Source organism: Oncorhynchus mykiss, chromosome 10, assembly GCF_057628025.1.
Source record: "Oncorhynchus mykiss isolate SJ-2025 chromosome 10, ASM5762802v1, whole genome shotgun sequence".
Classification (NCBI taxonomy): domain Eukaryota; kingdom Metazoa; phylum Chordata; class Actinopteri; order Salmoniformes; family Salmonidae; genus Oncorhynchus; species Oncorhynchus mykiss.
Window position 1 is genome coordinate 36,119,370 of NC_143031.1, and position 23,239 is coordinate 36,142,608.

The following is a 23,239-nucleotide window of genomic DNA, read 5'->3' on the forward strand; positions in this document are numbered from 1 at the left end:
ATTTTTTTCATCACATTCCCAGTGGGTCAGAAGTGTACATGCACTCAATTAGTATTTGGTAGCATTGCCTTTAAATTGTTTCACTTGGGTCAAACGTATCGGGTAGCCTTCCACAAGCTTCCCACAATAAGTTGGGTGAATTTTGGCCCATTCCTCCTGACAGATCTGGTGTAACTGAGTCAGGTTTGTAGGCTTTTTCAGTTCTGCCCACAAATTTTCTATAGGATTGAGGTCAGGGCTTGTGATGGCCACTCCAATACCTTGACTTTGTTGACCTTAAGCCATTTCATTGACAATTTGGAAGACCCGTTTGCGACCAAGCTTTAACTTGGTCTGATGTCTTGAGATGTTGCTTCAATATATCCACATAATTTTCATTCCTCAAGATGCCATCTATTTTGTGAAGTGCACCAGTCCCTCCTGCAGCAAAGCACCCCCACAACATGATGCTGCCACCCCCGTGCTTCATGGTTGGGATGGTGTTCTTCGGCTTGCAAGCCTCCCCCTTTTTCCTCCAAACATAACAATGGTCATTATGGCCAAACAGTTCAATTTTTGTTTCATCAGACCAGAGGACATCTCTCCAAAAAGTACCATCTTTGTCCCCATATGCAGTTGCAAACCGTAGTTTGGCTTTTTTATGGCGGTTTTGGAGCAGTGTTTTTTTCCTTTCTGAGCGGCCCTTCAGGTTATGTCGATATAGGACTCGTTTTACAGTGGATATAGATACTTTTGTACCTGTTTCCTTCAGCATCTTCACAAGGTCCTTTGCTGTTGTTCTGGGATTGGCTTGCACTTTTCGCACCAAAGTACATCTCCTTCCTGAGCGGTATGACGGCTGTGTGGTCCCATGGTGTTTATACTTGCGTACTATTGTGATACAGTGAATTATAAGTGAAATAATCTGTCTGTAAACAATTGTTGGAAAAATTACTTGTGTCATGCACAAAGTAGATGTCCTAACTGACTTGCCAAAACGATAGTTTGTTAACAAGAAATTTGTGGAGTGTTTTAATGACTCCAACCTAAGTGTATGTAAACTTCTGACTTCAACTTTAAGCCAATGTAGCCTATGTATCTTCTAATGTGGTCATCTCAGGTTTCATTTGAAGCATCATTTTATCCTTGAACTTGTTTGTAACAATTGCAAAAACGTTGGCAATTTTGTATTTGTAGTGAAATTTTTTATGAAGTTATCAGCAGACACAGTTAGACAGATAGCCTAAACATTTAGCAGAGATCTTCTGTGAAAAAGGGCAACTGTATGAGTGGTCTGGATCATTCATAGAGGTTCAAAGGTTTTTAAGAGCTATCTTACTAACGAAGTCTTTGGGAAACACCTCGGCTACTAAAGATGCATGGTAAGAAGGTTCTAATGATGATCTACGAGGGCTCTGGGAAACGCAGCCCTGTCCACTGAACCGGTTCCCTGAACCAGTTCCATCCCCTGCGGTTGCATTTTCAGAATTGAAATGCCTTAATTATGAATATAGAATGTGTTATGGCTTCATTTTTAATCTTGCAAGTGACATTTTTCAAAGGAAATACAGTATCAGGAGCATGCAGGTTAGAGGAGGGAGAAGGGGAGCTAAGAAATGAGTCCTGGTATTTATAAGAATGACACATTGATTTCTGTACTTTTAGGATGAGTAATTTGCACTCTTGATGCATTTTGGAGTTACTCACTAACTGTAAGTTGCTCTGGATAAAAGCGTCTGCTAAATGACTAAAATGTCAAATGTGCCTCCCGAGTGGTGCAGTGGTCTAAGGCACTGCATCGCAGTTTTGCGGCATCACTGCAACCTGGGGTTTGATCCCAGGCTGTGTTACAACCGGCCGTGGCCGGGAGTCCAATAGGGCTGCCCATAATTCGCCCAGCCTCGTCCGGGTCAGGGGTGGGTTGGGCTGGGGGGGCTTTACTTGGCTCATCGCACTCTAGCGACTCCTTGTGGCAGGCCGAGCACCTGCAGGCTGATTTCGGTCGTCAGTTGAACGGTGTTTCCTCCTAAACATTGGTGCAGCTGTCTTTTGGGTTACGTGAGCGGGTGTTAAGAAGCGAGGTTTGGCGGGTCATGTTTTGGAAGATGCATGACTCGACCTTCGCCTCTCTCGAGCCAGTTGGAGAGTTGCAGACATGAGACAAGATCATAATCATGAAATTGTTAAATTCTTTAAAAATGTTCTCAATCATAAAGCACAAAGACAAATGAGGAGCAGTTATCATGCGGTTTTCAGAGTGACAAACAAAGGACATTGAGTTAGAGAATCAACAGCAAAAATGTATATTTTAATATAATTCAGTGTCAAATATGAAATCACAAGAGTCCATTGTGTTGCTATAACAACAGCTTGTTTTCCACCTGATATGTTAGAGTCCTCCATAATGTGCACACCTAGTCTACATTCCCATTATTTTCCAGGGAGCACGTTAGCGTATGTTACTCAACACATCAGTCTGGTTTGGTCTGCATTGGATCCTACATCCCACCATCACAAACCTCAGGATTTCAGACTGGTGTGTACTCCCAATGCAGCAGCCTTGAGTGCTTCAGTTCCATTCTCAGATCTTTCTCCTGCTTTCCACTGCTCTCTGTTCTAAGCTGATAATATTTCAGAACCTTGGACAGTTCTACTCTACAGTACTGGCTCTGACTGCAGACATCAGTATTTCAGCATTGGACATTTCTCCTTTCTCTGCTGCCTGCCTGGTTGGTGTACTGCTGCTGGGGAAAAATACAGAAATCACTACACATGATGCAGGCAGGTGCAGAGAAAAAGGAAAACCAGCACAGTCACAGACCTTAAAATGTAGCCTTGGCCTGCAGGCTATAAAGGATGGCCACATCAGCCAACACTCTCTCTCTTCCTCTTCCCTGACTCTAGTTTTTTTGTCTGTTTCACCATACAACACCCTCTCCACTTATCCACACACTGCATACGCTACTGATCCTACAGACGTCCACAGCTTGTTACATTTTTGTATTCATTATTATTTAGTATAATAAATGTATTCGTTTTTAGATTTAAGTCATGCGCGGTCTCCCTTTGTTGTTAGGAACTATGAGCCAGGTCGTAACAATGTGCATACCTCTAACATTGACATGTAATGTGACTTATTTCAGTATTATCCTAGGTATGTAAATATTTACAAGGTGTTAGCATTTAAAACCTATTGTCATACAACTTTTGTATCCCAAACAGAATAATTCCCTTGCATTTGTATCCTCCAGTGCCCTCTCTGCTACAATAGCGTAGTATGTGAAAACCTGACATTAGGGGAGAAATGTACACACATCCATTCTAAACAATAGTAAGAGAGGATCCCAGGAGCCTTATAATGGCCGGGATATGTTTTTTTCTCTCTTACTCTCCCAATCTTTCACTCTCTCTCTCTCACATTCTTTCACTATCTCGCTCCCCCAATCTTTCACTATCTCTCACTCCCAATCTTTCACTATCTCTCTCTCCCAATCTTTTACGATCTCTCTCTCAATCTTTCACTATCTGTCTCTGCCAATCTTTCACTATCTCTCTCTTATAATCTTTCGCTATCTCTCTCCCAATCTTTCACTATCTCTCTCTCACATTCTTTCACTATCACTCTCTCTCAAACTTTCTCTCTCTCTCTCTCTCTCTCTCTCTCTCTGTCTCTGTCTGTCTCTAGCTGACTGCACTAGTCTCAGCTGTTTGCAGGAGAAATAGCAGAAACTTTAATAGAATACAAAACAGTAGGGAGGCGTAGCCTGGGGAAAATAATGTAGGAGTCAGCAAAGCCTTTGTGCCTCTGCCTCAACAGAAAAACAGCAACATGGCACATGGGGCCAAGCTCTGTCAGACGCCCGGTAGCAGCTCAACCAAATATTATTTACTTTATGAATTCTAAACATCTCCTAAGGAGACTCACAGTCTGTCACATCTAATTTGACCCTGACCCTATGACTTAAAATGGCAAAGTCCTCTGCTCACTTGTCTCTGACCGCCTGTCTCCAATGCCTTTCATCTATTTTGGGGCACTAGCTTTCAGGATAATGCAGGAGCCATTTGAACAGTGGTCTTTCTGCATTATGAAAGAGATTAATGTGCTGTGTTCAGTTCATGGTTTGCCCAAGATGAAAGGCCATTTTTGTTTGTTTAAGAGATGGGTGTTCTCTAGGCATCTGAGCAGAAACAGGGAAGGCATTGAAGTACTGTAAGTGAAGCTTTAAACTCAAGAAGAAAGCCAGCCAACAAACTCAATTTTGTTTAAATCTGGTTCAGGGAATTGGAATGTCTCTCTCTGCAGTAGCTCTTGTTGTTTTTTCTCTCTGACTTAAGCTTTGAGATATTGTGACCTTTCTCTAAAAGTGGGTTCAGAAGCTTTGTGTGACTTCAACATGGTGGTGCACTGCCCTCACAGCAAATACTGTAGCGCAGATTCCTGGCCTGAGAGAGAGTTTAAAAGAGGTCACCATCTCCTAGGAGGCAGCGGGGAAGACTGAGTCAGAGTTGAGACCACACAGCATCCATGATGCTGCAGAGGCCATGATGCTATCCACCACCTGCGACAACATAATGTCCATCTACCTCACATAACCCCCACATGAGACAACATACTGCATACTAGAGGTCGACCGATTAATCGGAATGGCCGATTAATTAGGGCCGATTTCAAGTTTTCAATCGGAAATCTGTATTTTTGGGCGCCGATTTAAAAAAAAAAAACTTTATTTAACTAGGCAAGTCAGTTAAGAACACATTCTTATTTTCAATTATGGCCTAGGAACGGTGGGTTAACTGCCTTGTTCAGGGGCAGAACGACAGATTTTCACCTTGTCAGCTCGGGGGATCTAATCTTGCAACCTTACAGTTAACTAGTCCAACACTCTAACCACCTGCCTCTCACTGCACTCTACGAGGAGCCTGCCTGTTACGCGAATGCAGTAGAAGCCAAGGTAAGTTGCTAGCTAGCATTAAACGTATCTTACAAAAAACAATCAATCAATCATAATCACTAGTTATAACTACACATGGTTGATGATATTACTAGTTTATCTAGCGTGTCCTGCATTGCATATAATTGATGCAACGCTGGGGGATGATTTAACATAAGCGCATTTGCTAAAAAAGCACAATCGTTGGACGACTGTACCTAACCATAAACACCAATGCCTTTCTTAAAATCAATACACAGAAGTATATATTTTTAAACCTGCATATTTAGCTAAAAGAAATCCAGGTTAGCAGGCAATATTAACCAAGTGAAATTGTGTCATTTTTCTTGCGTTCATTGCACGCAGAGTCAGGGTATATGCAACAGTTTGGGCAGCCTGGCTCATTGCGAACTTATTTGCCAGATTTTACGTAATTATAACATAACATTGAAGGTTGTGCAATGTAACAAGCATATTTAGACTTAGGGATGCCACCAGTTAGATAAAATAGCGAACGGTTCCGTATTTCACTGAAATAATAAACGTTTTGTTTTCGAAATTATAGTTTCCGGATTCGACCATATAAATGACCAAAGGCTCGTATTTCTGTGTGTTATTATGTTATAATTAAGTCTGTGATTTGATAGAGCAGTCTGACTGAGCGATGGTAGGCAGCAGCAGGCTCGTAAGCATTCATTCAAACAGCACTTTCGTGCGTTTTGCCAGCAGCTCTGCGCAAGCACAACACTGTTTATGACTTCAAGCCTATCAGCCTAATGGCTGGTGTAACCGATGTGAAATGGCTAGCTAGTTAGCTGGGTGTGCGCTAATAGCTATTCAAATGTCACTCGCTCTGAGACTTGGAGTAGTTATTCCCCTTGCAGAGGGTTTTGTGGAGCGATGGGTAACGCTGCTTCGAGTGTGGCTGTTGTCGATGTGTTCCTGGTTCGAGCCCAGGTAGGGGCGAGGAGGGGGACGGAAGCTATACTGTTACACTGGCAATACTATAGTGCCTATAAGAACATCCAATAGTCAAAGGTATATGAAATACAAATGGTATAGAGAGAAATAGTCCTATAAATACTATATTAACTACAACCTAAAACCTCTTACCTTGGATTATTGAAGTCTCATGTTAAAAGTAACCACCAACTTTCATATGTTCTCATGTTCTGAGCAAGGAACTTAAACGTTAGCTTTTTTACATGGCACATATTGCACTTTTACTTCTCCAACACTTTGTTTTTGCATTATTTAAACTAAATTGAACATGTTTCATTATTTATTTGAGGCTAAATAGATTTTTACTGATGTATTATATTAAGTTAAAATAAGTGTTCATTCAGTATTGTTGTAATTGTCATTATTACAAATAAAAACAAAAAAATTGTCTGATTAATCGGTATCGGCCTTTTTGGTCCTCCAAATATCAGTATCGGTATCAGCGTTGAAAAATCATAATCGGTCGACCTCTACTGCATACTATCCACACTAACCTCACATACCCTCATAACCTCTAAATGACATAGCATACTATCCACACTAACCTCACATACCCTCATAACCTCTAAATGACACAGTATACTATCTACACGAACCTTATATACCCTCATACCCTCCAAACAGGGCTCTACATGAACTATTTCCATTGGTAGCAATAGTGCTCCTCAATTCAAAAACTAAGGAGCACCAGACAAAATTTAGGAGAACCAGCATTTTTATATATTTATTTTTCTGCAAATGACTGTTCAATCATTCTTAATTTTCATCAGTTGTTACGTTGATTATGTAGAACGCATCACTAGTGAGTGGGCAGGACATTAGAATATAAACAACTTAATCATTGTGTTCAAAGTGCAACTGCAAACATATTTACATACACTACAGTTCAAAAGTTTGGGGTCACTTAGAAATGTCATTGTTTTTAAGGAAAACATTTTGTTCATTCAAATAACATCAAATTGATCAGAAATACAGTGTAAACATTGTTAATGTTGTAAATGACTATTTAGCTGGACATGGCTGATTTTTAATGGAATATCTGCATAGGCGTACATAGGCCCATTGTCAGCAACCATCACTCCTGTGTTCCAATGGCACGTTGTGTTAGCTAATCCAAGTTTATAATTTTAAAAGGCTAATTGATCATTATAAAACCCTTTTGCAATTATTTTAGCACAGCTGAAAACTGTTGTTCTGATTAAAGAAGCAATAAAACCGGCCTCCTTTAGACTAGTTGAGTATCTGGGGTATCAGCATTTGTAGGTTCGATTACAGGCTCAAAATTGGCAGAAACAAAGGACTTTCTTCTGAAACTCGTCAGTCTACACTTGTTCTGAGCAATGAAGGTTATTCCATGCGAGAAATTGCCAAGAAACTGAAGATCTCGTACAATGCTGTGTACTACTCCCTTCACAGAACAGTGCAAACTGGCCCTAACCAAAATAGAAAGAGGAGTGGGAGGCCCTTGTGCACAACTGAGCAAGAGGACAAGTACATTAGAGTGTCTAGTTTGAGAAACAGATGCCTGAAGTCCTCAACTGGCAGCTTCATTAAATAGTGCCGCTAAACACCAGTCTCAACGTCAACAGTGAAGAGGCGACTACGGGATGCTGTCCTTCTAGGCTTTGGTACTCTTTCAGGACAACAGTCCATTAGGGACAGACACTTTTGTGCACAGTCCATGACCGAGAGACCTACTGTATGCCTTCCCTCTGTTGTCCTGCATACTACTGCTGATGGCACTGGGGAGATCAGAAGAGCTGTCAATCATTATGATAGCTCCCAATCCCCCGGGGGCTCTATGGTGGCAGGGATGATCCAGATGTAGATTTTAGCCAGGTTCCACACTGCCGGAATGTACTGTCTCAGGAGTGAAGACCAATAGGATTGTGGCCTGTACTGGGCCAGCCATTGATGGCTTGGTTATTGTTTATTTATTTTATTTAACCTTTATTTAACTAGGCAAGTCAATTAAGAACAAATTCTTATTTAAAATGACGGCCTACCCCGGTGACGCTGGGCCAATTGTGCGCCGCCCTATGGGACTCCCAATCACAGCCGGTTGTGATACAGCCTGGAATTGAACCAGGGTTTGTAGTGACACCTCTAGCACTGAGATGCAGTGCCTTAGACCGCTGCACCACTCGGGAGCCCCTAAGAACGAAAGGGACAGGCTAGCGTACTGTGGGCTATCTGCCACTGTGATTAGCATGATACAGGGCTGCGGGCTGGTTCCACATCCAGAACTTATGCCAGCAGATGGAAAATGTTTATGCAATGGTGCGTGGAAGAGAATGTTGACCCAGCATGCTGCCAGGTGGAAACAATTCTCAAACAGGAACTCGTTCTCACTATCAAGGTGTACGCCTCAGCGATTTCAGCTTGTCATGAGGGTTTTGATCGAGTGTCTTTGTTCAGCCATCCTCCCCTCAAAAGTTTCCTTTTGGGAACACTGCGACTGAGACCAGCAACCCAAACTATAGTTCCACCGTGAGATTTGACATTGGTGCTCTGTGAGCTGCCATTCGAGCACTTGGATCAGATTCCTCTTAAAATGTTGTCTATTAAAATTTTATTGTTTCTTGTAAGCAGGTCAGTGATTTGGGGCTCTGTCAACGCGACCCAACAATGGCGACTTGCGTTCGTCCTAATCCGTCTTTTTTGCCTAAGATTGTCAAGAGCTCCTACAGATCAGACTCACAGAAGTATATATTTTTAAACCTGCATATTTAGCTAAAAGAAATCCAGGTTAACAGGCAATATTAACCAGGTGAAATTGTGTCACTTCTCTTGCGTTCATGGCACGCAGAGTCAGGGTAAATGCAACAGTTTGGGCCGCCAGGCTCGTTGCGAAATAATTTGCCAGAATTTTACGTAATTATGACATAACATTGAAGGTTGTGCAAAGTAACAGGAATATTTAGACTTATGGATGCCACCCGTTAGATAAAATATGGAACGGTTCCGTATTTCACTGAAAGAATAAACGTCTTGTTCCTCACAGGGAACAGAGAGAGGAACGGCTGTATTGCCTGTGCCCAGTGGGCCCAATTTTACATCTAGCTAAGGATTATTGTGCTTCATTGAGCAGTATTTGAGTGTTTGACTTGAATTTTAATTATGGGCACAACAGCTAGCATAAATTTGTCCTACATTAATGTTAACTTGCTAACGTTAGCTGAGCCAGTCACTGAAATCATCTTTGGCTGAAGGTGCGGGCATAATACATTTTCTCAGGCGATGCTGTCTTGGTAGCAGTGTAAACCAATGGGATGCCCCCCTATGAGGCTCCGCTCTACTCATATAACTGGAGTTAACCTGCCATTAACCTTCGTTATGATTTGTAATCAATGTATCAGCCTTTCTTGTTTGAGCAGTGAAGAGAAGAGTGTTGCGACTAAATATTGTTACGCCTTTACTTTTTTTTATTGGATAATTTTTTTGCCTCATGGTGCTCCTAAAATAAAGGTATTGGTTGCACACCAAAATGTTTAGCCGCATGGTCACACTTTAGAGCCCTCCAACTGAGACAAAACACTGTCATAACCTCACTACACACTAGCCGGTATGATGGCGCCGATGGAGATGATAGCATCGCGACTAGCTCTTAGGAAACTTTGCAGTATTTTGTTTTTTTATGTACTATTTATTTTTTCATTTTTAGCTCAGGAAATGTTTTGAGTCATTACATATAGCCGGGAAGAACTATTGGATATTAGAGCGGAGGTAACTCACCAGAACTACCAGCATTACGACCAGGAATACGACTTGCCTGGAGCAGATCCTTTGTTCACTCTCCCCAGCGGAAGAAAGGCACTCGAGGCGGCCTGCTGGTTTGTCTTAGGAGGCGCGCACACCACCCACCGCTTCCGAGTATATTACTCTCTAATGTTCAGTCTTTGGATAACAAAGTTGATGAGCTTAGAGCAAGGATTTCTTTCCAGAGAGACATCAGGGCCTGTAACATACTTTTTTTCACGGAAACATGGTCAATAAAGCCAGCAGGATTCTCAGTACATCGTGCAGACAGGAATAAATATCTCTCCGGGAAGCAGAAGGGCGGAGGGGTGTATTTCATGAATAACGACTCATGGTGTAATTCTAGGAACACACAGGAGCTCAAGTCCCCCACCCTCCTTTTGGCAAATCTGACCACGACTCCATCTTGCTCCTCCCTTCCTATTGGCAGAAACTTAAACAGGAGGTACCTGTGCTAAGAACTATTCAACGCTGGTCTGACCAATCAGAATCCACACTTCAGGATTGTTTTGATCACGTGGACTGGGATATGTTCCGGGTAGCTTGCGAAAATAATCGGCATACACAGATATGGTGACAGAGTTGATAAGGAAGTGTATAGGAGATGTAGTACCCACTGTGACTATTAAAACCTACCCTAACCAGAAACCGTGGATAGATGGTAGCATTCGCGCGAAACTGAAAGCACAAACCATTACATTTAACCATGGCAAGATGACTGGGAATATGGCAGAATATAAACAGTGTAGTTTAGTACACAAACAGTTTAGTACACAAATCCAAACGCTCGTGCAGGTCCATCCGAACGTCGGACGAAAACTTAAAAAGGTTATATTACAGGTCGAAGAAACTTGTCACACTAAGCATAGAATCAATCTTTAGAATGTTGTTATCATAAATCTTCAATAAAGTTCCAACCGGAGAATTCTTATGTCTGTAGAGAAGCCATGGAATGCAGCTCGGTATCATGTGAAATGCGTGTGACTAGGACCTGGCTCTCTGCCAGACCACTGACTCAAACAGCTCCCATCCGGCTCCACAACACAGTAGAAGCCTCATTCAAGTTTCTAAAGACGGTTGACATCTAGTGGAAGCCCTAGGAAGTGCAACTTTATCTATATCCCACTGTGTATTCAATAGGGGCTGGGTTGAAAATCGACCAACCTCAGATTTCCCACTTCCTGTTTGGATTTCTTCTCAGGTTTTTGCCTGCCATATGAGTTCTGTAATACTCACAGGCATCATTCAAACAATTTTAGAAAGTTCAGAGTGTTTTCTATCCAATACTAATAATACTATGCATATATTAGCAACTGGGACCGAGGAGCAGGCTATTTACTCTGGGCACCTTTCAAGTTGTTAAATAATGTTTACATATCTGGAATTACTCATCTCATATGTATATATTGTTTTCTATACTATTCTACTGTATCTTATTCCTTCCGCTCTGACATCGCTTGTCCATATATGTATATAGTCTTAATTCATTCCCACTTAGATTTGTGTGTATTGGGTATATGTTGTGTAATTTATTAGATATTACTTGTTAGATATTACTGCACTGTCAGAGCTAGAAACACAAGCATTTCGCTACACCCGCAATAACATCTGCTAATCACGTGTATGTGACCAATAAAATTGGATTTGATTTGATACTGCTTACCACCTACAGTAAGACTGCTCTCTATCCATCTTTCCCACAAGGACGGCATTCAAATCACACTGCTTTGAGCTTGTGCTGTCTCAGATGTAGTCTATTTTGTTTATAACTGTATATTTTAAATGGTAAGTAATAGCCTTTAATTCTTACATATTCTTCGTAAAAATGTTTTTTTTTAAATGTAATACTGTAAACATAGCTTTCACCGACTGTAAAAGGATCCAAAGAAGAAGAAAATGTATAGCAAGAGAAATAGACAAGAAGCGTCAGGAAAATGTACACGTTTTACTCTACTCAAGTAGACCAATTATGATAATGGACACTGACAAGTATCAGGGTTTGTAATTGTTCTTTTAAAGAAATTAGAAATGTTCTCTGTTTTCTGCATGATCATTTTGACCCTCCACACTGAGCCAGGGAATTGTGCTCATATGAAGAAATATAAATGAGACTTGTGTGAAGAGCCAAGAAGTCTTATTTTCCAGTCAACATCCCCACCATTAAAATTATGGTTTGAACGTTCCTTGTTCGTTCATTCACTATGTCTAGATTTCAAAGATCAAATAGTGTATTTATGTTTTTTCTCTCAGACAACAATTGGTTCAATTGAGTATCATGCATCAGACAGAGATTCTTTGAGCTTTTCAGACTTCCATCTTTATCTTACAGGAAGTCAGATATTGCACTTGAATAGAGTGTCTGTCATGTCAGAGTAGTTCAAATTATAGACATCCAGTGTTGAGAACTTGATTTAAATGAAGGTGTCATCCCTGAGTTCTGTATCTGGGACTAATTTCCACACAAATATGTATCAAATGTTTTAAAGAAATGTACTACAATCAGTTCCACTGTTCCAGCCATTAAATGAATTAACCAATCAGTGTGGATAGAGCAGTTTGCTATGGCGCAGGTAAGCGATTGAATCTATTGTAATGAAACGGGCAGGGAGCAGGCGTTGAACCCCTGACCTTCTAACCCGGAGTCCAGCGCGCTATCGACTGTGCCCCAAAAGCATGCTCGAGCGGCAGAGTTGATATCCGCGCGTTTAAACCCAGGGTCGTTACACTATATGGGAACGTCGTCTAGAGCAAATTGTATTTTGCGGTAACAGCATGGTTTAATCACAATGAAAGACAAACACACACTGTGCTGCCAGTCATCTTGCATTCTCTGAATTGGGCCCACAGAATTGTACCTACGGAGGAGCGGCTTCTAACTTGGAAAGTCTCTGAACTGCCGAGTTGTATAGTATTCTTAACTAGCTTTGAAAAGGTTTATCCATTCTTCTGTAATTAAACATCTCTCCCTAATTTCTGAATGACGCTTTTAACGTCCTCAGGAGGCTATGGTTCAGAGGGGAGGGGCAGGTAGCCTACTCACACGCACACCCACTGGTAAAGATTTCCAGCTGGCAGGCAGACGCTTGAATCCGTTTCTGAGTGACAGAGTGAGGGCTTTGCATATGTGCTTTGTTACGATTTTTGTGGGACTGAAAAAGAATGCCCAGAACGTAAAATAACGTTATTAATCGGTTCTCGTGCTTTTAAAATAACAGTTCTGTTCCGGAACAATATAGATCACTTTCGTTTCCAGTTCGGATTTTAGTCCTCTAATAATTTAGTTATTTTCCGGTTTTTGCTTCCTTTCCCATAACCGGTTTCTTATTATGGTCTGGAAGTGTATAATTGACAGTTTTTTTAAAAATTGCTTGATGGTTGCCCTGCCCTCTGACTTTTGTGATATGTGTCATCTGTTTACAATGTCGACTAAAAACCTTGAACCAACATTTACTCACTTTGTTGTTTGCCCCACAGAGTGACAATATCTTCATTTTACACACAGCAATGTCCAAAATTGTTCTTCTTTTCACATTGTAATGCCATGACATTTTCCTATCACATTGAAATGAAAGTCAAAGTGTTTTGAATTACAGTTCATCCCCTGTTTATATTTTCTGTCCGAATTTTTGCTAATTTCTTTTTCATCTCTTCAGTATTTTAACTTGTCAACGTTCACAACACGTTTAACATTGAGATGTACACAATAACATCTGAATCCCAAAACTTCCAAATCAGCTTATAGGCAGGAAATGGATACACAATAAAACTCATGAGGGAATCATTTCTAAATCCTCCCAAATCCTTTTTCTTCATAAGCACCTGGTAACATGCTTAAAATATCAGGCATTACCCAGCTTACTCTATTCAATATCAAGTCTCAGGCATGCTGCAGAAAAAACTCCTCGTATTTCAGCATTTGCTTTTTAATTTCCTCTGTGCTGCTATCAGACATAGACTGGAGTCTTTTTTTCTCTCTTAACATGCTATGGCGATGGATGATAAAAGTGCTGTGTTATTCAGTATGCCCTGATGGTGCTTTTACAATGTCCTTTCATCCAGGGGTCAGCTCCTTGGTTTTATCTTACATCTGACTGTCATTCACACTGCGCTGCGATACGCCAGACGCATGAAGCCCCTTTGGAAATATCAGACTATCAGAATATCAGCATAAATAGCTATTCCTGCTCCTCACTGCTCCTCCAGTCTCCACCTGAGTGGGCGATGATGATGTAGCCATGCTCAGTTCTTCACAGCCGCCTGTCTTATAAAAGGCCAAGCCTGGTTGGACAGCCTTCTGCAGTGTTCTGCTGTGTGAAGGTCACTTAGGTAGAGGAGAGTAGGTAGAGGAGAGGAGAGTGGATGGCTGAGTCTGTGGCTGGGCTCGGGATTCTTATGTGCTCTAGCTAGCTAGTCTATGGTAGCACTTCAGTTTACAGCGCTATATATCTATGCATATAGTAGACCCACTTACGGTGCCTACGGCCAGCATTCTATCCTGTTTAAAGTATTCATGAACACTCATAACATGCTTTCTCCATTTGACATGAATAAAAATGTCACATTCACATGGAAAGTAATATGCTGAAGTTGTGATGGCTGGCTGTTAGTAGAGGTGCTGTGAGGTGTGTTAGTCTACAGGTGTCTTTAGACTGGGCTGTCAAAGTGAGACAGGGTGTTTTCTTCCCCTGTTCTGTGGTGCACTGCACAGACCGCATTAACATTAGCATAATATACACGGATTGGTTCAGCATCAGTAATAATATTCTTCATTTTATTGAATCAGCGATTTTATCCTCAGCTCTAAGAGGAAAGCCAAGCCGACTAGCATGTTGCTTCTGCCCATTTAGCCTAGCCGACTAGCATGTTGCCTCTGCCCATTTAGCCAAGCCGACTAGCATGTTGCCTCTGCCCGTTTAGCCAAGCCGACTAGCATGTTGCCTCTGCCCATTTAGCCAAGCCGACTAGCATGTTGCCTCTACCCATTTAGCCAAGCCGACTAGCATGTTGCCTCTACCCATTTAGCCAAGCCGACTAGCATGTTCCCTCTACCCATTTAGCCAAGCCGACTAGCATGTTGCCTCTACCCATTTAGCCAAGCCGACTAGCATGTTGGCTCTACCCATTTAGCCAAGCCGACTAGCATGCTGGCTCTCGTACTGGGATGAAGGAGAAGAAAAAAAGCTTTTCCCAACCGCACCATTTTCTCTGTCTATTACTTACAGCCTACCACATAATGAGCTACTGCCACCACACATTTCCACCATCGCTGAAATTAATACACGTTTTCCTGCCAGATAATGGGACTATGCAAATGTCTGATTGATTTTGTCCATCCATGCTTTCTTTCATTACCCTATTCTAGGGTTGTATATTGCTATGAATAAATAATCCAGTGGTAGCACATCATTATTCATTGTGGTTATTAAATAACATTCATATTTCGATAAGGCTGTAAAGGGGTGCTACTCTTGTCTCGCAGCATAACCTCCATTTCACGCCCGCATTTCTACTTCGTCTATATTTATAGCTTTTGACCTTGAGTTGGCATAATAGACGATGCATTGATCTCCTGAAAAGGAAACATGTCCTGGTTATCACTGTGTCACTGGCCAGGCCCCATTTAGACTGTTTAAATTAGGTTTGTTCATCAGCCCTAGAGGACTGAGAGATCCATTTTGACCTATAAGTTGGAGGGACAATATCATTGACATGATGTACTTCACAATTTGAATTTTAAATCATATTAATTCAGTCATTACACAATGTGTCAGCGGAGACATTGGGAGTTGAAATGAAATCCTATTCAATTAAAATGTCCCTCCAATGCTTCTTGGCACAATGCATGTAGTATTTCTGCTAACCTCTGTCACTCCCATCAAAACAATTCCAGAATAGAATTACTAGTTGGCTGTCTTTGAAGCTATAAGCTATTTTTTTTTCATTTGGCATGCCTACTGTACCATTTAGCTGACCCATGAAATGTGATATTGACAGGGCTGGCCTTTTGGGATTTTTTTTTATCATGGGCTCAGAGACTATTGTGGTTGTTTTTATGACGTAATGATACCATTCCAGTGGACAGAAATCATTCACATGAAATGTTCATGCCCTCCACTGGTTGTTTAAGAAAAAGGCATTAACAGAACCAGCAGAAAATGACCTCAATTAGTTTTGTTTTTAAACTGGCTATGACACAATGTGAAATGCTGTGCCAAAAAGTGCTTTTCAAAGAGCTTTCTATTTTGACTTTACAGTAACTGTGAAATGATTTGATGAAGTTCACTGTTCTCTGCAAACCACAATGCCACCTTTCACCATTCTACAGTATGTGACTGATCCCCTCTCTCTCCACTCCAGGTTTCTCTATCCTCCAGGCCATCATGGAGTCAGCGGTGGCCAATAACTGGCAGGTTACGGCCCGGTCGGTGGGCAGCATAGTGGACCCTACAGAGTACAAACGCATCATAGAGGAGATGGACCGTAGGCAGGAGAAACGCTTCCTCATCGACTGTGAAGTGGGAAGAATCAATGCCATCCTGGACCAGGTACAGTACAGTGGGGTTTAACACTAATACACTGCTGCAGTAACTGGGGGGGTTCGTTGAACTCCACTTGGATGATGAGTTACCTTACCTGAAACCTGAAGACTGATGTAAGAGCTAATTGCATTGCAACCCGAGTTTGGTTGTATTGGGTGCTTGTGGATCAACTGAATGAATACCCAACCAAGGTTTGCTATCATATTTATACTCTTATACCTATGGGAAGAATTATCACACACACACACATTTCATGAGCTATGGATCTTAGGTGACAACATCACTTATTTAGTTATGTATTGTGCATGAATTTAATCTTGATAATCTTGATTCTACAAAAGATTATTAAAAGTTTGGTTGTGCACTTCTTGTTTGTTTTCAAATTGTCATGTACTGTCATGTTGTGTCTTGTCTCTGTCCTTTCCCTTCACCCTGTCTCCCTCTGCTGGTCGTTGTTAGGTTACCTTTTCTCCCCCGCTTTCCACCAGCTGTTCCTTGTCTCCTCTTGACTACCTCGTCACCCCTTCTCCCACCTGTTCCCCTTTTCCCTCTGATTAGTCCCCTATATCTCTCTCTCTGTTTTTGTTCCTGTCCTTGTCGGATTCTTGTTTGTTGTGTTTCATGCCTGAACCAGACTGTCGTCATGTTTGCTGTAACCTTGTCTTGTCCTGTCGGAATCTGCCGGTCTGTCTGAGCCTACCTATGTTTGGTAATTAAAGAAGCTCTGTTTAAGTTAATTCGCTTTTGGGTCCTCATTCACTCACCGTAACAGAAGAATCCGACCAAGAATGGACCCAGCGACTTCGGATCCTCTCCACTCAGCCGTCGGGATCCAGGGAGCGATGCTAGGCAGACACGAGCAGGAAGTGTCTGCTGCTCGACATGCCGTTGAGACCCTGGCCACCCAAGTCTCCAACCTCACAGAACAGGTTCACCATCTCCGCCTCGATCCACCGGCCACTTCCAGGGCTTTCGAATCTCCGGAGCCCAGAATCAATAACCCGCCGTGTTACTCTGGGGAGCCCACTGAATGCCGCTCGTTCCTCACCCAGTGTGATATTGTGTTTTCTCTCCAGCCCAACACTTACTCCAGGAGCACTGCTCGTGTCGCCTACGTCATATCTCTCCTTATTGGACGGGCTCGTGAGTGGGGCACGGCAATCTGGGAGGCAAGGGCTGAGTGTACTAACCAGTATCAGGACTTTAAGGAGGAGATGATACGGGTTTTTGATCGATCTGTTTTTGGGGAGGAGGCTTCCAGGGCCCTGTCTTCCCTATGTCAAGGCAATCGATCCATAACAGACTACTCTATTGAGTTTCGCACTCTTGCTGTCTCCAGTGGCTGGAACGAGCCGGCCTTGCTCGCTCGTCTTCTGGAGGGTCTCCGCGCAGAGGTAGAGGATGAGATTCTCTCCCGGGAGGTTCCTTCCAGCGTGGATTCCTTGATTGAACTCGCTATTCGCATTGAGCGACGGGTTGATCTTCGTCACCGAGCTCGTGGAAAGGAGCTCGCGCTCTCCGTCGCCCCCCTCTCCGCATCACTACCATCTTCCTCTGCCGGCTCGGGTGCTGAGCCCATGCAGCTGGGAGGTATCCGCATCTCGACTAAGGAGAGGGAACGGAGAATCACCAACCGCCTCTGTCTCTATTGCGGTTCCGCTGGTCATTTTGTCACTTCATGTCCAGTAAAAGGCCAGAGCTCGTCAGTAAGCGGAGGGCTACTGGTGAGCGCTACTACTCCTGTCTCTCCTTCAAGATCCTGCACTACCTTGTCGGTCCATCTACGCTGGACCGGTTCGTCAGCTTCCTGCAGTGCCTTAATAGACTCTGGGGCGGAGGGCTGTTTTATGGACGAGACCTGGGCTCGGGAACATGACATTCCTCTCAGACAGTTAAAGGAGCCCACGGCCTTGTTCGCCCTGGATGGTAGTCCTCTCCCCAGGATTCAGCGTGAGACGCTACCTTTAACCCTCACTGTTTCTGGTAATCATAGCGAAACCATTTCTTTTTTAATTTTTCGTTCACCTTTTACACCTGTTGTTTTGGGCCATCCCTGGCTAGTTTGTCATAATCCTTCCATTAATTGGTCTAGTAATTCTATCCTCTCCTGGAACGTCTCTTGTCATGTGAAATGTTTAATGTCTGCTATCCCTCCTGTTTCCTCTGTCTCTTCTTCACAGGAGGAGCCTGGTGATTTGACAGGGGTGCCGGAGGAATATCACGATCTGCGCACGGTGTTCAGTCGGTCCAGGGCCACCTCTCTTCCTCCACACCGGTCGTATGATTGTAGTATTGATCTCCTTCCGGGAACCACCCCCCCCCGGGGTAGACTATACTCTCTGTCGGCTCCCGAACGTAAGGCTCTCGAAGATTATTTGTCTGTAGCTCTTGACGCCGGTACCATAGTCCCCTCCTCCTCTCCCGCCGGAGCGGGGTTTTTTTTTGTCAAGAAGAAGGACGGGTCTCTGCGCCCCTGCATAGATTATCGAGGGCTGAATGACATAACAGTGAAGAATCGTTATCCGCTTCCTCTTATGTCTTCAGCCTTCGAGATCCTGCAGGGAGCCAGGTTTTTCACTAAGTTGGACCTTCGTAACGCTTACCATCTCGTGCGCATCAGGGAGGGGGACGAGTGGAAGACGGCGTTTAACACTCCGTTAGGGCACTTTGAATACCGGGTTCTTCCTTTCGGCCTCGCTAACGCTCCAGCTGTCTTTCAGGCATTAGTCAATGATGTCCTGAGAGACATGCTGAACATCTTTGTTTTCGTTTACCTTGACGATATCCTGATTTTTTCACCGTCACTCCAGATTCATGTTCAGCACGTTCGACGTGTCCTCCAGCGCCTTTTAGAGAATTGTCTTTTTGTGAAGGCTGAGAAGTGCACTTTTCATGCCTCCTCCGTCACATTTCTCGGTTCTGTTATTTCCGCTGAAGGCATTAAGATGGATCCCGCTAAGGTCCAAGCTGTCATTGATTGGCCCGTCCCTAAGTCACGCGTCGAGCTGCAGCGCTTTCTCGGCTTCGCGAACTTCTATCGTCGTTTCATCCGTAATTTCGGTCAGGTGGCAGCTCCTCTCACAGCCCTTACTTCTGTCAAGACGTGCTTTAAGTGGTCCGTTTCCGCCCAGGGAGCTTTTGATCTCCTCAAGAATCGTTTTACATCCGCTCCTATCCTTGTTACACCTGACGTCTCTAGACAGTTCGTTGTCGAGGTTGACGCGTCAGAGGTGGGCGTGGGAGCCATTCTTTCTCAGCGCTCCCTCTCTGACGACAAGGTCCACCCATGCGCGTATTTTTCTCATCGCCTGTCGCCGTCGGAACGTAACTATGATGTGGGTAACCGCGAACTGCTCGCCATCCGGTTAGCCCTAGGCGAATGGCGACAGTGGTTGGAGGGGGCGACCGTTCCTTTTGTCGTTTGGACTGACCATAGGAACCTTGAGTACATCCGTTCTGCCAAACTACTTAATGCGCGTCAGGCGCGTTGGGCGCTGTTTTTCGCTCGTTTCGAGTTCGTGATTTCTTATCGTCCGGGCTCTAAGAACACCAAGCCTGATGCTTTGTCTCGTCTCTTCAGTTCTTCAGTAGCCTCCACTGACCCCGAGGGGATTCTCCCTGAGGGGCGTGTTGTCGGGTTGACTGTCTGGGGAATTGAGAGGCAGGTAAAGCAAGCGCTCACTCACACTCCGTCGCCGCGCGCTTGTCCTAGGAACCTTCTTTTCGTTCCCGTTCCTACTCGTCTGGCCGTTCTTCAGTGGGCTCACTCTGCCAAGTTAGCCGGCCACCCTGGCGTTCGGGGTACGCTTGCTTCCATTCGCCAGCGTTTTTGGTGGCCCACCCGGGAGCATGACACGCGTCGTTTCGTGGCTGCTTGTTCGGTCTGCGCGCAGACTAAGTCCGGTAACTCTCCTCCTGCCGGCCGTCTCAGGCCGCTTCCTATTCCCTCTCGACCGTGGTCTCACATCGCCTTAGATTTTGTCACCGGACTGCCTTCGTCAGCGGGGAAGACTGTTATTCTTACGGTTGTCGATAGGTTCTCTAAGGCGGCTCATTTCATTCCCCTTGCTAAGCTTCCTTCTGCTAAAGAGACGGCACAAATCATCATCGAGAATGTTTTCAGAATTCATGGCCTTCCGTCAGATGTCGTTTCGGACAGAGGTCCGCAATTCACGTCTCAATTTTGGAGGGAGTTTTGCCGTTTGATTGGGGCTTCCGTCAGTCTCTCTTCCGGCTTTCACCCCCAGTCTAACGGTCAAGCAGAACGGGCCAATCAGACTATTGGTCGCATCTTACGCAGTCTTTCTTTTCGCAACCCTGCGTCTTGGTCAGAACAGCTCCCCTGGGCAGAATACGCCCACAACTCGCTTCCTTCGTCTGCGACCGGGCTATCTCCTTTTCAGAGTAGCCTCGGGTACCAGCCTCCGCTGTTCTCATCTCAGTTCGCCGAGTCCAGCGTCCCCTCCGCTCAGGCTTTTGTCCAACGTTGCGAGCGCACCTGGAAGAGGGTCAGGTCTGCACTTTGCCGTTATAGGACTCAGACTGTGAGGGCTGCTAATAAGCGTAGAACTAAGAGTCCTAGATATTGTCGCGGTCAGAGAGTTTGGCTCTCCACTCAGAACCTTCCCCTTAAGACGGCTTCTCGCAAGTTGACCCCGCGGTTCATTGGTCCGTTCCGTATTTCTCGGGTCATTAATCCTGTCGCAGTTCGACTTCTTCTTCCGCGTTACCTTCGTCGCGTCCACCCGGTCTTCCATGTCTCCTGCATCAAGCCCGTCCTTCGCGCCCCCGCTCGTCTTCCCCCCCCCCCCCCCCATCCTTGTCGAGGGCGCACCCATCTACAGGGTCCGTAGAATTTTGGACATGCGTCCTCGGGGCCGTGGTCACCAGTACCTCGTAGATTGGGAGGGGTACGGTCCTGAGGAGAGGAGTTGGGTTCCCTCTCGGGACGTGCTGGACCGTGCGCTGATCGAGGATTTCCTCCGTTGCCGCCAGGTTTCCTCCTCGAGTGCGCCAGGAGGCGCTCGGTGAGTGGGGGGGTACTGTCATGTACTGTCATGTTGTGTCTTGTCTCTGTCCTTTCCCTTCACCCTGTCTCCCTCTGCTGGTCGTTGTTAGGTTACCTTTTCTCCCCCGCTTTCCACCAGCTGTTCCTTGTCTCCTCTTGACTACCTCGTCACCCCTTCTCCCACCTGTTCCCCTTTTCCCTCTGATTAGTCCCCTATATCTCTCTCTCTGTTTTTGTTCCTGTCCTTGTCGGATTCTTGTTTGTTGTGTTTCATGCCTGAACCAGACTGTCGTCATGTTTGCTGTAACCTTGTCTTGTCCTGTCGGAATCTGCCTGTCTGTCTGAGCCTACCTATGTTTGGTAATTAAAGAAGCTCTGTTTAAGTTAATTCGCTTTTGGGTCCTCATTCACTCACCGTAACACAAATACAAAGAGGACTTTATTCAAGAGAGTCTGATTCACCCACGTAGCTCTCTGGCTGTGTTCCATCCTTTCAAAGAAACCTTTTAGTAGCCTCAATCTGCCATTCAGTCTGCCTCCATTCCTTCAACACCTCTGAAAGTCCCATTTCCATTTGTAGGGACCTCTCCTGGCCTCTTCAGCTTTGTACTTCTTATTCCTTTTCCATTATTAGCATCTAAGACATTTACCAGGGCTTTTCCATTACCCTCAAAAACATTTAACAGGGCAGTAAGGCTAAACCCCTTACTTAGAGCCTTGTAATAACCTCACACACCACAAACAGAGGGGACATTCTCTCTTTAAGGGGGTTATGGTGCAACATAACAAAAACACAGGGAAAACTCAATGAAAGCTTGTTGGTTCTTGTTTGAGGTCGACTCTTGGGCTACATTTTCACTTAGGAATAACAGCTACTATTAACAATGGTTCCCCGTTTCCTAGGTGATCAGCCACTGAGTTGGCCATTAGTGTTGATTTGTATGTATTTGTTTATGTCTGCTGTGCACAAGCTTGGAATGGGTTCACTAATGCTATTGTCAAGAATTTAATTTAATCCCAGTTGTTTTATTTTTTTTGCTTGTTACACTCAGGATGACATTTAATGCTGATATACAAAGTTTGATTAATTAGTGATGTAATTCCCAACTGTAACTAAATGCTTTAGGTTTTTTCATAAAGGAATGGGATTGACTGACTGGCTCCCAGGACCTTCAATCCACACAGGACTTCCGCTCTTCATAATGACACTGTTTGTTTCACCCATGCACCCATGCTAGGGTGAAACAAGGTTCATATGATGGTGTGTGTGTGTGTGTGTGTGTGTGTGTGTGTGTGTGTGTTAAGGCCGCATATTCATCATTAATCATGGCTGAACGCTGACCTTCTTGTCCTCTGCTGAGGTGTGTGTATGTGCGTACAGGCCGCTGGCTCTCATATAACGGTCCTTCATTATGATGCGCTAAAGAGTGTTACTGTGACCTTTCAGACAGATTTGTGGTCATTGCCACTTGACCTTGAAGGATGTATCTAAAAGTGACAGGATATCACTTTCTCATGCAGGTCAGGATAAATGTATACCTGTCCTGACTAATGTGGGAGGTTGAGTTCTGGACATGTGTTAGAAGAATTCAGCTTATTCATTCTGAGCTGTCCTACAAATACCAATATGGTCATTCAGTTTAACGTCAACCAATTATAAGTGTGATATTTCTGCTTTCTGAGTCCTGACAGCCATAGTCCCAGTGTGAATGTTCAAGCCAGCGGTGGCTCTGGTGTTTGAGACCGGCAGGGCACTGAGTCTGCATCTCTCCAGGACGATTCATTATGTGGGTCGTCACATCAACACTTTGCTTTAATATCAGCGGCTCCCAGTGTAAGTAGGACACACGCCGTCCAATAACAGCATACAATCAGACTGCTAAAAATAGCCCTAGCCTCCTAGCCTGAGGGAAGATCTCACACAAAGGCAGGCATGAGCCTCAACACAACCATAATCACTCAACGATGCACTGGGCTGGATGGGATAAGGAGAAGCCAACAGAATCCAGCAGCCATTTTGT

General features: G+C 44.1%; 1 protein-coding gene across 6 annotated transcripts in view; it reads left to right on the forward strand.

Moving 5' to 3' along the window:
- LOC110533760 (glutamate receptor 3) overlaps window positions 1-23,239 on the forward strand; it is a 105,642-nt gene that overhangs the window by 48,009 nt on the left and 34,394 nt on the right. For all 6 annotated transcript variants that reach the window (XR_016483685.1, XR_016483686.1, XM_090186503.1 and 3 more), the window contains exon 4: window positions 16,029-16,216. Coding sequence is in view for 4 of the 6 variants with exons in the window: in XM_090186503.1 (XP_090042629.1) it covers window positions 16,029-16,216 (188 nt within the window). In the remaining 2 variants the exon portion in view is untranslated. The remainder of the gene's footprint in view (window positions 1-16,028; window positions 16,217-23,239) is intronic.